Below are 16,165 nucleotides of genomic sequence, written 5' to 3' on the forward strand. Positions count from 1 at the left end.
AGTCTTTTTTCAGATACAAGTTTAAGGCGCAATATAGGTTTGCATTGACTTAGCACCAGATGTGAAGAGAGAACCTCATTTTAAAATGGCTGCAGGCACTTTGAACTGCTCAGTGGGGGGGGGGGGGGGGGGGGGTTCATAGAAGTGTAAGTCCTACACTTCCTCTAAAAGTAAAATAAAAAGTGAAACCAGTCCAACAAATTAAGAGCGATGACGACGCGTGTGAATCGAGGTGTGATGAGGTAATGGTGAGATGGGCTCTCGCTCTGTCCAAATTAACCTGAGGTACACAAACATTACAAAGAAGCAGCAAGATTATAGAATATAAAGATACAAATGGAACAAATAAAAGAATAAAAACATGCTAATCAACGACATCGGCAAAACACGAGTACTTCCAGTCCCGCACCAAACTGTGTTACGTTCCCTCCGGTACATATACAACAGAAAAGCAAAGACTTGTTACATATACAAAAAAAAAAATAAAAATGTAAAATCATAATATAGCAGCACACAAGTGAATGACAATAAGGCATCTTTGTGTAAGACTAGAAAAGAAAAGCTTCATAGCAGCAAGAGAACATATATAATCTTTTTCTAACTTTGGAATTACCTCTCAAATTATAAACAAAACCTGGAAAAGCATAAACTTTTTCTCAGTTTAAAGCATTTTTTTTGTTGTTTTTTTTGTTTTTGGAAGGGGTGGAAAAACATTTGGCCGTTGACACAATCAAAACATGCACAAATCCAATTTAGACACAAGATCTCTGTTCGAATACATCATGAGGATTTTCAGCAAATCTGCTATATACAAAACAAAAGGGTAGATTTAAAACTTCAGTTGAGAGCGAGGTACATTACAAGGGACAGGGATGTTCAGGACACAGTAGGGCAAGATCGACTATGGATTTATAAAAAGGAGGGAAGAAAAAAAAAATTCAAGTTCAAAGGTAAATAAACGCACTGAAGTCTACACATGACTTGGCTTTTCTTTAGTGTGTACACCGTTACACTACGACACCGGTCATCCTATGTCTGTCACCTGTTGGGGCGTAGCTTTCAAGACAACCTGCATTACCCCGTGGGGATCCAGCCCGGAAAAAAAAAAAGAAAAAGAAAGAAAGAAAATCAAATAACTTAAACTAAAACAAACAAACAAAAAAAAAACCCTCCCCCTCAAAAAAACTCCCCTCTCCTCAACCACCATCCCCTTACCCATCTTAAGGAGTGTGTTTAAAAGTGCATCAATATTGTTCCCCAAGTCTCAAATAAATGGTCAAACTCGATTACTGCCATCGTGCAACTGCAGGAACATCATAAAGCTTAAAAGTTAACCTCCTCAATCATCAATCCGCACGTCTTTCCACACTTTCTTCTTCCTCTCCTCGCACTCCTCCACTCGCTCCCTCTCAAACTTGGTACAAATACAAACCTGCCGCGTCTCCTTTTCTCCCCCTCTTGACATCAGGCCCACCTGACGGAGGCTTTAAAAACCTTCCCGAATGCTTTCGAACATGTACGAACAATGAGAGAGAAAAGAGAAAGAAATATAAACAACAGAACAACGTTATGTTCATGGGGAAGTGGAATGTGGGGAAAAGTCCTACTTCCAAGTGGGAAAAGTGAATCTGAAGGCAGTCAAACTCGGGATTCCTGACATGAGGCGTCGAGGAAATCTCAAACTTTTGACGCATTTGGATGAGAAATGTTCTCTGAATGATCTGCTCTTTAACGGAGCAACCATCTCGCAGTGGAAATAACACACAGCTCCAAACGTTGAACTGGAATAATGTCCTCCCTTCTAGTGATTCACTTACCCAGGCTATATTAGATTAGCGTATGAAGCTCGCTTTGAAGATTGACAGCAGTATTTCTGGACATAAAACAACTTCGAACAAGTGATGAGGATGGATTTTTACAGATTTTCACACGGCAATCCCAACTGGGAAATCGAACTTTTCCCCAAGCAGGCAACTTTCCAGCTCCCAGCTGCGGGAACACAACAACTGGCTGAAGTGGACCGCTCCGCTCCGGTCCGGTCCGGTCCGGTCACCGCTCCGCTCCGGTCCGAGGACTCGCTCCATCTTCTCGTCCTTCCTGTGTGAGCGGGCCCAGCCCTCTCCCGGCCAGCACCTCCTCTGCATAAATAATGAGCAGTGCTACAGGCGCACAATGATAATCGCAGCTCCGTTTAAATGCCATTACTGTCACCGTCACACAGAAGATCCCATTCATTTGATAACTGCTCACTAAAAATGGGTAAAGAGTAACATAACTAAATGCTAGCTAAATATACATTTTGCTAGTTTGTATCAAAAAAAAAAAAAAAAAAGAAAAATACGTATATTTAATATAATTATGCTATTTTTTGTTTTCAAGTATGAAAATATATCCAGGTTTCCACTCTCGGGGGAACCTAAGGCACTATCAAGTTTTCAAGACAGTTTCTTTTCTTTCTTTTTTTTTTTTTAAATAGCTTGTTTTGATTACATGCGGCCCAACAACCGGTGAACGTACACCCAACGAGGTGCCAAAGGGTAATAATAATAACAATAATAATAATTAAAAAAAAAAAAAGCTGAAATTTTTTATTTCTAAAAGTTCATCGATTGTCAAGACCAATCGCTGAAAAGCCCCCGGGCCTCCAGCCCTCCTCCGTCAGTCCATGTGTGGGGCGGCGTGGCCTCTGCTGGGAGTTCATAAGTTGACGTCGCGCACGTCTGTGGGGGTGCTGGACTGGTCCTGCTGATCCCGGGTCTTGCCGCCGGCCCGCAGGCCGCCCTCCTGCCGGTGGTGCTGGCCCTGCTGCAGGCTGGCGGCCAGCACACGCTCAATCTGCTCCTGGCAGGCCTTCAAGCAGTCCTGGAACGGGACGGGTCAGCGCTGGTCAAACACACACATTCCCATCAAAACCTAAGCTGCCCCGTGTGAGAGGAACGTGATCGTCAGGGGTGGGGGCTGCGCCGAGGCCAAGGTACCGTTCTGGACAGGCTCGTCCAACGGTTCTTTTATTTGGGCCGGATTAACTCTAAATAAATATCGAAAAAAAGGAAACACTGTAAAACGTTTGCGCTGCGGATTCAAACTCAACTTCCTAAAGCTTTCAGAGGAAGTATATCTGGTCCAGTAATTGTCATGACACACACAGAATAATACTTTAACATGTATTTTTACATGGTTCTGCTTTCATCTGCCAATTAAACGGTTCAAAATGTGTCTCTGGAGCCACGTGGATCAAATTCTACCGTCAGTTTTTCTGCATTAAAAAGAAAAAAAAAAAAGAAATTATATAAACTAAATAAAATCCTGTTATAAGCTACAAAAACAAGAAGATTGATTCAAGCACAATTCAGCAAAGAAAACAAAAAGAAAAGAAAAAAAAAAAGTCATTTTCGAAAAGGTTTTAATCGACTTCCTCTGTAAAGACCCCGAAGAAGTAAAAGCAGCTTTAATCTCCATGTTCTATGAATAAACTGAGCGGTGTGCCGACACGAGTGTGCAGGTCGTTGGTTTCCAGGACATTTGACAGACTTGGGTCACATGCACGGCATACCAGCGGGGAATTATGGGTGTCTGAGGTAGGTGGTCCCGTCTGCATCACGGCCAGAACAATGAGTACCAGCGCCGCCACAACACGGGGCTCCGTGTCTGCGATACCAGCGAAGCTTCAAAGGTGGTTTGGTTCCAGAAGGGGCTCTGTGGTCTATCAGGGTATCAAGAGATCTGAAACTCTGCACGCCCCGTCTAAACCCCCCCCCCCCCCTCGGTGGGTTTACGGAGCGGTCAACCCCGTGTGGAGGTCTGGAGGAAATGGCTTTGACCTACTGCTCCCTGACCCTCAGAGTTTGGGTGTAAAACGGTATAGAGGACAGTGGGACCGGATGTTTTTACACAGCTTCTCTTATGAAATGGGATCCTCTCTCTGTCTGTCTGTGTCTGCCCCCTGCTACCCCACCCCCACCCCCCCACCCCTCCCACTCCTGCAGGTCTGTGTCGGAGATGTGGGAGGTCTGCTGCCTCCCCGAGCCGGCTGCAGGCGGGACTCTTAAAAGAATGAGCCGAAGCTCGCAAAGAGGCCAACATTCCTCTAAAATGTAGGAATAATTGAGACCCGATGGGCTGCAGCCGGAGCGCCTGTTGTGACGGCGGGGTCACGGGGCCCACATCACCATCGCAACGCAACCACAGAGCTCAGAGGCAGCCGCGCCGCTCCTGCGGCCGCGTGGGATTTCGGCACTTGTGACAAAGGATAGGTTTTCATTAGCCTGATTGCCGTGCAGCAGCACAGGAACGATTCAGACCAGATGTGGGCATGTGCGTAATTCTTTGAAGCTGCGATGATGTCAGCTTCTCTTTACAACTTATTAAAACCTCAATCAATCGTATGTAGTATAAACTGAACAGATATTCCCTAATGCTGAGCGCTTTCCACCCCTGACCTGCAGAAAATCTCCACACAGAGACTTCCATACTTCTACTGAGTTGCATTTACAAGACAACACTGGTTTCAAGTATACAAAACACTGCGTCGTGTACAATTATAAACTTAAACCATCTCATTGATAGTATGCAATCCTCATAATTGAAGTTCTTAGAAACCCAGTGACTTCAAAAAGGTATATTAACAAACTCCAGGTTCCAATGACTAAATACCGTCTCAAGAAATGACTCATTGCGTGCAGAAGTTTGAAATGCATTCCTTCAAATCAGAGCCCCATTGACCGCCTCATTAACATCTGCTGTATTCAAACAACTCTACACAGTACAGACACTTAAAAGGTAGACGCAAATTGACCTCCACTTAATTTCTAAGACAGTATATGCACACATTACATCTTAATGTAAATTAAAAATAACATTCAACGTTTTTATTATGGTTGGAATAAACCTATTGACTTCTGGATCAAACAATATGGACACATAAAATACCTTCAGGTTTACTACGAACCGAAAATATAGCAACAGTTTCCTCAATTTATAAAACTGTGCACACTGAAAGTCCATTGTGAGAACATGAGCAGTTTATCATTGCTTATCATCAGGCAATCATTGACTTCCTCATTAAACGCTGAATGCAGAACAATGTTCACTGTATGAACCGTTATGGCGGCGGCATTAACACAGTTAATCCACCCAGACGGACGTCGACATGGTGAAAATGTGGATATTTCTGCAAAACCAAACAAATGCTACCGATAACTACTACAATCTCAACATGAAGCCACTTTTAATGAAATCTTCTCATGCAAAATGTAATGAAATGTCCTAAAAACATCTCCTATAGCTGCACGGCTTTGAGGCTCATGCTAGTTTTCTAGCTTTCATGGCAGCAACGGTGCTGTGTCCGTTTGACACCCATGTTCTGAACAATCTGTTCCACAGTCATGGAAATAGTGAAACTCTCATGTAGAGATAATTCATGACGTTATTATCAACGGGACGACACTACACTCACACTCAGCACCTCTTGGTATACACTCATAGCTAATTATGAGTTATACAGAGTCATCAAAGCATTTTAAAGCTGCCTTCAGGTGCGACTGCAGCTCAGGTCACTTTCCGTTTCTTAGTGAAGTGATGCGTCTGGCCTCCCTTGAAAACATATCCGTCCTCCAGGAGGGGCACACGGCTAAAGTGGGAGCCCAGCGAAGAAATTGCATGTGTCCTACCACAAGAATGTGGGCTTTGGGTTTTAAGAAGACATTCCCTCCGCCGCTGCTCTTTATAGCTGCAGTCTGGCTCGCCAGCCAAGAGCCAAAATCTGCCCCCCCCCCGCCCCCCTTTGAAAAGTAAATAGCTTCAGTCTGCCACCACTGAAGTCATGTTGTTTTCGGAAGAGCCTTTTAAGCTGCTGCCGTGAGATGCTGCATTGTTTGCCATTAATGGACGATTGTTTTGGACCCCTGAAACCCTCCAGGAATTACTTTTGGGGAGTATAACCCCCCCCCCCCACACACACACACACACCCCTTCACTTACCACTTCTGTGTTGGTGATCTTGGCCAGCAGGTCTGTCATGTTGTCCCGACTCAGCCTGGGGTCGTTGTGGTAAAGCTGCAGGCCGCAGACAGCAGCTCCCATGCTGCCGGTGGCAATCATGGAGGGAGGGTTCATGGCGAGGCGGTCATCTGGTGAGGAAAAGAGCATTAATGCACAATTAGTCAAGCAGAGGCAGCAGCTTTAGGCCATCCTTCCCCGCGAGAGGGAGGACGGGAGACGCTCGTGGGGTGAGAACGTCTTGAATCGTCTCCAGTGTTGGCTGCTGCACAGCTTGAACACGATTTTCCCACAGTCTGGATTTCAGCAGAGGTAGCGGCCCGGCGGAACCGGTGTCATTGCTTTCATAGAGAACTCCGGTCTGATTAGAAAAGCAGAGTCGGAATCCTCCTACTCACTGAGCAATGAGTTCCAGGCATGACTCCCTTCATGTCCAAATCCAAGTCGAACGGACTGAACCTGCAGCCGGCTACAAGAGGAAGAGGAAGGAGGCCCGAAAGCCTTCTTTCCTCGGCACGCTTAAGAGTTAATTATTAGCATAACCAACGCATTAACCACTAAACCCCAGAGCCCATTTTCGTGCACATGATTCTGCATAAAAGAAAATGCTGACAAAATCTCAACCAAATCAATTTTCCAGAAAAAATCTGTGCTTTTTTCTTTTTGTCTGCAACTGGTACGTCCCAAAAAAAATCCAACTGTTGATTTGATAAGAAACAGATTTGGCAGTGCACTGGAGGTGGGACTTCTCAACCGTCCAGCTTCTACAGTCTAGAGACGTGTGGTAGTTTAACTGGTGACTCTGATGTGGCTGGAGACGCGAGTGTGTGTGTGTGTGTGTTTGCCTGTGATGAAGTGGTGAACTCTAAAGGGGGCAACTTGTCTTTGATAGGAGACCGAGCCTTAACTTGGATGAAGCAGGTAGAATAGAAAGTGTCTTTACTGTTAAGTTTCAAAAAGCCCAAAACTAAAATTACACTGTTTTTCACAGTTTAATCCAACTTCTTTGTCTTCATCCGTGAATCTTCTCCGACTTTCTCCTCAAACCATCTCGGTCTCAACCTCAGGACCCATTCCAATCTAAATACAGTAAATAGTGGCATGTAAGATCACTTTGGGCACAATCACAAAAAGATCAAAATCGTAAGGAAGGCTTGACTACAGAGAAAAAGCTAAAAGCCACATGACTGTTGAGCACAAACAGGGATAATAGATATTAGCCCAACTGACGTTGGACAAAAGGCAGAAAACATGGACGTCTTCATCAACGAGCTGCAGACACTGGCAGGTGACATGGTGTCTCCGATTAACCAAACAATGCCATCTCCCTGTTTGAGGAGGAAGCTGTGCCCAGAAAAAAAAAACCTGCACGGGGGAGAGCTTGCAACAGAAGAAGGGTCTGGACCAGGATTACACTCTAGCATCCATAGACGAATTTAAATTAGTTAAGATCTGCACTGACCCTCAGAGCCGATACAGTCCAGGGAAGAAGTTCCCAAATGTCCAACAATACAGTGAAATGAAATGCAGCACAACACACAAGATGTATTGTGGGACTTTGCAGCACGTCCTGGTGGCCCAACAGCTTCACTGCACCCGCCGCCTCCTCCGGCTCACAGCTGTCCATAGGAGGAGCTCCTTCCATTTAAGAATAACGTCTCAACTCCATATAAAACTCCAAACATTTACATTACTGCACAACCACAGCAGGCCTCCTTCTTCCCCCACTGCGGCTGCTTTGTGCTCAGATAGAAGCGGCTGCTTATGAATAGCAGAGGCGACCACTGAAACACACCCAAATGCTAAAAAAAAAAATAAAAAAAAATAAGTGTGACACTAAAACTGTGCTAAACGGGGCATGAGACTCATGGAAGGGATCTATGGTTCCAATAACGAGCGCTAGTAAACAAGTGCTTATTGGCTGGATCCGACCGCGCTGACGTTGGTGAGGAATTCCAGCGCTGAAGTGACCTCCTTTGTCTGATTTCCTTCACAGAATTAACTGAAAGGCGGCGGTGGATGAAAAGCGGCCTTGTGACACTGGCCCTCCTGTGCAGTTGGTGTATTAGGAGATCCTGCAGGAGTATTTCTGTCCAGGATATGAAAATATTAGAAAGGATTCCCGGCGCAGGCGGAGGAATGCCGTGTACATCCACCTCGGGGGGGGGGGGGGGGAGGGGGCCCGAGGGGGGGACATCTGACTCTGTTTATTTTGGACATGAGGCTGGAAGAAGGAAGGAAGACCGCTGGATCATGGCCCTGACTTTTTAAACCTGGAAGCTTCCCCCGTCAACAAACACAATGCAGGACGTGCGCCGCACCTGAGTCACTCCGGCGCGGCGCGTGCGCGGCGTTCACAATGCAGCCGCTGCCTCTTCCCCGGCGTGACGTGGCCAATCTAAACAAGGGGCCGAGAGAGGAGCTCTCCCAGCTTTTAGCAGCTGTGAAGAACGTTTACAAAAAAAAAAAAAAAAGACGGCAGAACAGGCTGTGGAGGGACGAGAAAGTGGATAAAGCGGCCAGCGGAGAAGAATATGGCCACGGATGACTCACGGTGGGAGAATGTGAGTGTGTGTGGGAATATTGGGCTGGATGGAGCGATCACAAGGCAGCAAAGTGGGCCCTGGCAAACAAGCACTGGGGGGGGGGGGGGGGGGGGGCAGAATGTAGGCAGGTGATTCAATTCTGTTCTGCTTGTTTGTGAAGTTTGAACGTTGTCCCTGCGCGAGTGTGAGAGTTTTCTCTGGTTTCTGAAATGCGCACACACACACACACACGAGGTCGAGTGGTTTGCACAAGGTTCATTTGTGAAGAAGTGGCAGAGACACAGGGAATGATGTAGTTTTGATGTTGGATTTCAAGTGGGCACTGTTTGATTTCCCAATGAAAACACACACTGCCCACGCTCAATTATTAGCAGTGGACTCGGATTGTTATTCCAGGTGACTCAACTGTGAAATGACCAACTAGAATTGTGATCAACTCGCCCATGTGTAGGACTGTTTACAGTCATGTTGCACAGGCAGAGTAACAGAGTTCCGGGAAAGTTGCTTTTCCCCCCCCCTGTTTCCATGGAGACGGAGTCAAAATGTTTTGAAAGTTTCACCTTGAGAGCAGTTTTCAAAAAGTTGAGCGTTCAGAAGCTACAAGAGCCATTGTTATGTGAACAGCCGACACGAAACGCAACAAAGGTTTTCGGTGTTCACTTGAACGCGCCGTGTAAACGGGGCCTGATCTGGAACGAGGGAGATGCTCCGACGGTCGTCTATGAATTCCACCTATGAAATACATTGTCTTAATCACTGAGAGCTAATCGAACTCTGCCCACACAGACGGAAAAACAGTAGTCGACCTGGGGTAACCAGGGGCAACCAGGTCTGTAGTGGGGCTAGAACAGCGCAACGAAAGTGCACCAAAACCTGAGAAGATAGGAATCCTCCACATGACACTCATGAATCTCAGCTTGTGAGGTAGACTTTTCCATTTCCTGTTGTTCACAGTGACACAGCAGCAGGTTTATAAGTAACCGGTGACTCCAAATTTGCCCTTGATGTGAATGGAGGCGTGTGTTTGACCTGTGACCCACCCCAGTCGAATAAAGCAGCGGCAGAAGACGGGTTGATGAGTCGTTTTTTTTACCTGTGGCACAGAGGGCGATGAACGTCTGCGTGTGTTTGCGGACCATCGACAGCTTGTCTTTGGGAAGCGGCAGCCTGCCAATGATGTGCTCTATAAAATCGTTGGGGATGACCGAGGCCATGTTCCACTTCAACTTGCCCAGCACGACCAGTTCCCAGTCCTGCGGACGCACAGAAGAGGGGAAGAGAAAAGTCACTTTCAGCCACTTTCTACTCCGCGTCCCCGGTCAGGGGGTTCGACGGCGTCGCAGCCACGCCTCCATTGACCGTGGAAGAGATCACAGCGATTCCCAATTCCCAGAGGAAACGGCTCTGTCAGAGGAGCGACATTTCTTCATTTTATCTCTCCTCGCTGTATCTTATTATCTGCATGCCTCTCTCATTCCTCGCATCCTTTGTGTTCATATCGCCGGCATGTGACAGGCTTTGCCCCGCTTTAGAGCGCCTGCCAATGAGACGGCCGGGCCTTTCCTTCCTGTCACAAGCCTCGAGGAGCTACAAAGAGTTTTGCAGAGCACAGAAAGCGGCAGCTCTCGAGACGCCTGAACACTCTGCAACCGAGCGAGTCAAGAAAGAAAGAAGTGCTCTCAGCTCTCAATGAGTCGCTGCCTTTCAAATTCAGCAGGTCACCAAAGTTTACTTCATGGTATACTTCAAAAACAAATCAATTCCCTTCAAAAGTGTTTTTATAACCGCCAAAAACCCAGAACAAAAAAACCTTTCGAGCCACTGGCATCAGAGATCACAGTATACTCATTATTTTCTATTAAATATACACTAAATTAAGATTAACACCACAAATGCATAAAAAACAAAACAAAAAAAAACGTCAGATCTTATGAATGCTTTATTATCTAAACATTTCACCCCAGGGACTATGTTATATCAATTTATACTTAACATACAATAAAATAGCTGTGGGCTGCAGCAGATAGCAAAAGAAAACAAACAGGATGTGTTCATTCATTTTGCCACACATCAGATTCAGTGCATCACCTCTTTAAATTCATGGCCTTTGAAGACATTTTTAGACCTTAAATGTCAAGAACTAATGTATGAAGGCTTTTCAAGGATACAAGTAAAAAAAAAACAAACAAAAAAAAACATGCAATGCCACAAAATTTTAAATGCCCAACATGTACTCAGAAAGAACAACAGTCATAATTATGAAGAGGGACGAGTTTCTCAATTAGAAAAGGAGTTTGCTGGTGAGCTGTGGTTTGAACACGTCTCATTTGTTGCCATTTGCCACAAATCTTGATTCGTTTTACACACATTTTCACATTAAACTCCCAGTTTTACATTGTATAGCTGAAAATCTAAATTCTTATGCTGAATGAAATAAGCGATATGAGCTTCACAGTTTAGAATAATGTGTGCTGAAAACAAAGCTTATATGTCAAATTACAAACTGAACAGATGTTCTTTTACCCGAGTTGATGGTTAACAAAACGTGTGCAATAATGACTTTTCTCTTTTTCTGCGTTTAACCCCAAATACACTACCGTCACACTGGTGCGATTACAGATTGCATTTGAATTTACTGGGAACAAATCATGCACTCCACTTCATGAAGCCAAAACCATCCGATCGCATTGTTCTCTGCACATCTTCAGTTTTCCAACACTGCACTATAGCCAAGTGACTATTCTGCTCATCGTAGCTGTAGAAAAGCTGTGGACAACGAAAACAACCAAAGTTCCCCCATGACTTCAACTGGATTACTGCCATTAGTTAAGAATTAGAAGGTACAATATATTGCTAATTGATAGTCATTACAATATCATTGTGCGCAATATACATACCACAAAAGACTGACTGAACTGCGATAACTTTTGTCAACATGCACTCTGCATTCAAACTCTGCAAACTGTTGATTGTCCTGTTAAATTAGGAAACATGCAAGTGAACCAAGGTAAAAAATAATGTTCCACATGTTCACTACGAGTTTAATAAGCACTGAACTTCACTGCCAACACAGAAAAGTCCGACCTATGAAGTAAATGTAGTAACACCCCCCCGTTTTCCCGTCACCTGTGAAATGTCAGCCATCATTCACATTTACGTGGGTTTCCTGTTCGAAACCTGCCCTGGCCACGTTGGTGCTCAGACTCTTCCAACCCGACCGAACACCAGTGATTGGTTGTAACGCTCACTTCCTCAACAGCTGTCCTACAGAAGCAGCAGCAGCTTTTTAAAAGTTCTCTCCTCCAGCTGATGCGGCGGCTCCGTCATTACAACGCGGAGATGCTGCCGGCCCCGCGCATCCTGTGAGGATATCCAGCGATCCGGAGTGTTTAGGACAATATGGAGCGTCGGATGGGGGTGAATGCCGTTTCCCTCAACAGCTGCAAGCGAGGCAGGAGGAAGTTTAGAGAGCGTGGGGAGGAGGAATAAGAAACTTCGGAGCAGCTGGTGTGCAGCTCTGGTGACCAAATGCCAACGTATCGGCAGATATTCACTTATTTTCCATTTAATTTTTCACATACCGACATCGACCTAGTCTTCATGTGACCGTCTCGATGCAGAGGAAGAAATGTCGCGCGTAATATCCGGCAACTTCACCAAATCATTTTCATGAAGCTTCAACGGGAACAAAACGACCAAGAATTATGAATCAAATGTGATCTTAAAGAACTCGTGTGGTTGGAACGTTGCCTGTGTGAGCATTTTATTCATTTCTCCCTTGATCTGCACCATATAATTGTTTGGAGAAAAAAATGATTACAGTCTCATAACATCCAGTTTCCTTCCTGTAAAACTGTGTCAGATGTCATCCAATAGAAATGTTTGGTTACTCTCTAAGCTCCGCCCCCCCAGTTAAGGTGATATATTGTGTTTGTACAGCAGGACCAAGGGGTGCGTTCCATACATACTGGTTTTATGAAAACTTCAATCACATGTGGAACACGTCCCCTTAAGATTGACATTTTAACAGAAACGTGAGGAAATTCAATGAGATTCCAACATTGTTTCGACCCGCTTACGCCTGGATTTATAACGATGTCGTGGTGTAACCATCAGAAAGTGTCCCACCAATGGCTGCTTCTACCATTTTTCCAATGTCAGTTTAATTAACTGGCAATTATTCAATATTAATGGATGTTTTTCCACAGTACTGAGAAGCTCACGTTACAAATTAAAGTGGTGAATCAGTCGTAGTGAGGAAGTCCAACAGAGTAAATAATCTGCGGTCACGATTCAATGTTTCTCTCATTTCTGGACACGTTTGCTTCATTTTAACAAGTTACTGTTCTGAGAAGAACACCCCTGTCATTCGTACCATAGCAGGTGTAAAATTCTATTCAATTGAACTTTATTTATACAGCACCGAATACAAAGTCATTTCTAGGTGGGTTTTTTTAATCAAGAGAAACTCAACAAAATGTTTATATAAAGTCTTTGTGGATCTTCAAACGTCATTAACAAACAGTGACGCTCTAGACGGGGGATATACACTTGAGGTATTTTCAAATATCAGTCGGTGAATTGCTCAGTTTGTTGTTGTGTTTCCTGTGAAGCTGCCATCTTGTTCTCATCAGCAGCTCCTAACAGCAGGCAGAGCAAAGGGCCTGACTCTGAATCTCAATGCCCAAAGCCACAGCCTAAAAACTTTAAACTTCAAATCCCCCCCCCTCCCCCCCCCCCCCCCCCCCCCCGAGGATAACGGAAAGCCTTTACATCCTGGTCATTACCCGTGTGACCTGCTGCTCCATATGGAGAGCACCTCTGGTCGGCCAGAACGTTAGAGCCCCAGGATGAAGTGACACTTGGGTTAAAAATGAAACAAGCCATTTCTTCATTCCTCCACCGAGAGGAGAGACGTAAAAAAACAAAAAAAACACTGAGACACGGAAGTAAAACACTGAAGAAGAGACAGACTTCTCCCATTTCCTCAGAGTGAAAAATGTCCACATGCGCTTTGCTCTTGCTCAAATTTAGAGATTCATTATTAGTTATTAGTCATCATGCTGTCTTTTGTATTTCTGGCCACGTCAAGCTCAAGCTGGGCAGCGAGAGACCACTGAACTGAAAGGTTAACACGTTTCCCTGACAGATAGGAAAGGACGCTCAAGATGGGAGGACATGAGTCAAGGCAGGTTGATGTTTCTTACACCTTGTTCTTGTTTTAGACCATGATATGGACTCTTTCCATGGAGTTTCTGGGCGAACAACTCACAACTGGGTTGTCTTGTGGACCATTAACAGGAGAGGCCACACAGTTTCTCCACCAGCAGTACATGTGAGGTTTTAACTTTTAGTTTAATTCATGTTTTAGTAGATGTTAGTGAAACTTATGGTTTAGTTATATTAGACCCTCGTCATTGGCTCAAATCCACACTGGAAATCCCCTAAAAGCCCAATCAAGCTGTATGCTAATGAGAAGAAAAAAACCAAACCTTTTAAGACCCGAATATAAAGAACATTTGACCTTTTCAACAATATAAAGTGTTTTTTTTTTTTATGTGCCAAGTGAAACCCAGAATTCTCCATGATGTCCACATCCTGTACTGCATTACTGGCACTAGATGGCATCACACGCCTCTTCAGACCACATGGGTCCAAAGAAAGGATGTGGCTGTTATTGTGCACAAGTTCCATTTCTGGGGAAAATGGGAAACTTCCTGTGAAGCCGATTCAGCTTTTAGGCATTATAAAAAAATCCCCCCCACCCACCCCTCCTTCACCCCCACCCAAAAGAAATGTGACAACATTTTCTGGCCTGGACAGACCCAACAAATGAATGAATGGGACTTTGTGGGTGTCCTTACCAGCAGTTCCCGTGGTGTGATGGAGTTGTCTGTGTACATGCAGAGCTTGTCTGCCGAGAGGGGCCTGAAGTCCTTTAACTTGGAGGCCAGGAACATGCACACGGCTCCCAGGAGCTGCAGATAACTCTTTCTTGTGGGCATCACGGCTAAAAATCTGTCCAAATAGTTGATGGCTAAGGGGAAGACGTCTTCATTACTCTTCTCCTCTTCACACACCTGGAAGGAGGAGAGAGAGAGAGAGAGAAAGAGAGAGAGATCAAAACACACATTAGAAAGATTCAACACACAAATATGGGTTGCAAGACAAAAACACACATTTCTATGCTTTTTTGTTTTTTTAATAAGGCTGCAAAGTCACACAAGGCAAGAAACACGCGAGTTGAATAGGAAGTCGTTGATCTGCCCCCCCCCCCCCCCCCCCCCCCAACCCCCCCTCTGCTATTCAGCTCCTCTTCCTTGTTGGGGCTTGTCTCGTTCAGGCGAAGAAAAAAAAAAGGGTTTTAAAAACGTGAATAAAGCATATGGGGGGTGTTTAAAAAGCATGCATAGTGCTTAGTTTTATCCAAATAGGCTCCGACCGTTGCAGAAAAGTGGAGTGACTGGAAGAGGCCTTGCGCCACAGGCTGCAGGCTGGGCCCGGAGCCACTTTTAAAAAATTAATATTAATTATTGTGCGGGCCAAACGTGGACTTTTTCGTCACGTAAATTAAGATTAAAGCCTCCCCTGTGGGCCGGGGAAGGTCGTGGGCAGAAAGCAGTGACATTATAGCAGCTAGCTGATGTAAATATGCGGCGAGGCTTGACTTTTTCTTCGGTGTTGGAATTTCCGACTCTCCCACGCCTTTTGGTGAGTCACTCTCATTCAATTGTGAGGCAGGTTAACAGCCGAAACACGCTGGAAAATGCCGTTTTAAGTAGCTCCAGTGTGCATGCAAACATGGCAGAAAGAAAGAAAGAACGAAAGAAAGAAAGAAAAAAAAAAAGCCTGAGCTAATGCTAATGTTAAAGAGCCCGTCCAACCTCGTGCATCCAGCCGGCCACCATGCGCCTCATGTAGGGCTGGATGTCCTTCTGGACCCGCTGGAAGTACGAGCACTGCGGCAGGAAGCGCTCCTCCACGGTCAGCAGGCTCTGCAGCACCCGCTCATCGCTCAGGAGGTTCGGGTCGGGCAGGGCTCTCACGGCGGAGTCGGACTCCAGGCAGAACAGCTCCATGACTCGGCCCCCGCGCGCCCGCTGCCGCCGCCGCCGCGCGCCCCCGCCGCCGCGCCGCTGGAAACAAACAGTGGAGAAGGGGCAATAAATAAGGTGAGGGTGCAGCGGGAGAAGCGTCCAGGACGAAGCATGAGGCTCAGACTGCTTCTGCTGCTGCTGCGGCGGCTGCTGCTCAGCTCCGGCCGCCTCTTCCTCTGCCTCTCCCCCCCTCCACCCCCTGTCTTCCCCTCCGTCTCCCCCGCCTCCCCCACCCGGATCCAGAGCTGCAGCTCCGCCTGCGCGTCACAGCGCGTGGCTGCTCATTCATTCTTCTCTATTGTATTTGAATAAAACACAAATATCATCTCAAGGAACTTTTTTTTCTCCAGAGAAACGTCCATGATTTATGTGTGTGCGTGTTTTAGACATACTTTCACGCTGCAATCCAGGTGAAGTATTGATTTCAGCCACTGTAGCTACAACTTTTTACTTAGTTATCGTTTATTATTATGTTATCAAACTGTGCTTGTGTAAGAAAGAACACACACGTAGGTTTGGGCCCTG

At 45.6% G+C, this 16,165-nt stretch overlaps 1 protein-coding gene across 1 annotated transcript; it reads right to left on the reverse strand.

The window, feature by feature from the left end:
* Nucleotides 1–1,219: 1,219 nt before the first annotated feature.
* Nucleotides 1,220–15,801, reverse strand: LOC308146784 (G1/S-specific cyclin-D2-like). The gene is made up of 5 exons (XM_080518705.1): nucleotides 15,428–15,801; nucleotides 14,408–14,623; nucleotides 9,637–9,796; nucleotides 5,980–6,128; nucleotides 1,220–2,862 (listed from the first exon to the last, which is right to left on the reverse strand). Exons 1-5 carry the CDS (start codon nucleotides 15,620–15,622, stop codon nucleotides 2,698–2,700), a joined length of 885 nt encoding a protein of 294 aa, XP_080374831.1. The 5' UTR covers nucleotides 15,623–15,801; the 3' UTR covers nucleotides 1,220–2,697.
* Nucleotides 15,802–16,165: the final 364 nt, after the last annotated feature.

Source organism: Blennius ocellaris (genome assembly GCF_963422515.1).
Source record: "Blennius ocellaris genome assembly, chromosome: 22".
Lineage (NCBI taxonomy): Eukaryota > Metazoa > Chordata > Actinopteri > Blenniiformes > Blenniidae > Blennius > Blennius ocellaris.

Excerpts from the sequence above, each read along its gene's own strand:
- LOC308146784 (XM_080518705.1), bottom strand. The coding sequence starts at position 15,622 with ATGGAGCTGTTCTGCCTGGAGTCCGACTCCGCCGTGAGAGCCCTGCCC. Across the intron at positions 6,129-9,636 it reads CATCGCCCTCTGTGCCACAG|ATGACCGCCTCGCCATGAAC; the intron begins GTAAAAAAAACG and ends TTTCCTCACCAG. Across the intron at positions 2,863-5,979 it reads AGATCACCAACACAGAAGTG|GACTGCTTGAAGGCCTGCCA; the intron begins GTAAGTGAAGGG and ends GTCCCGTTCCAG.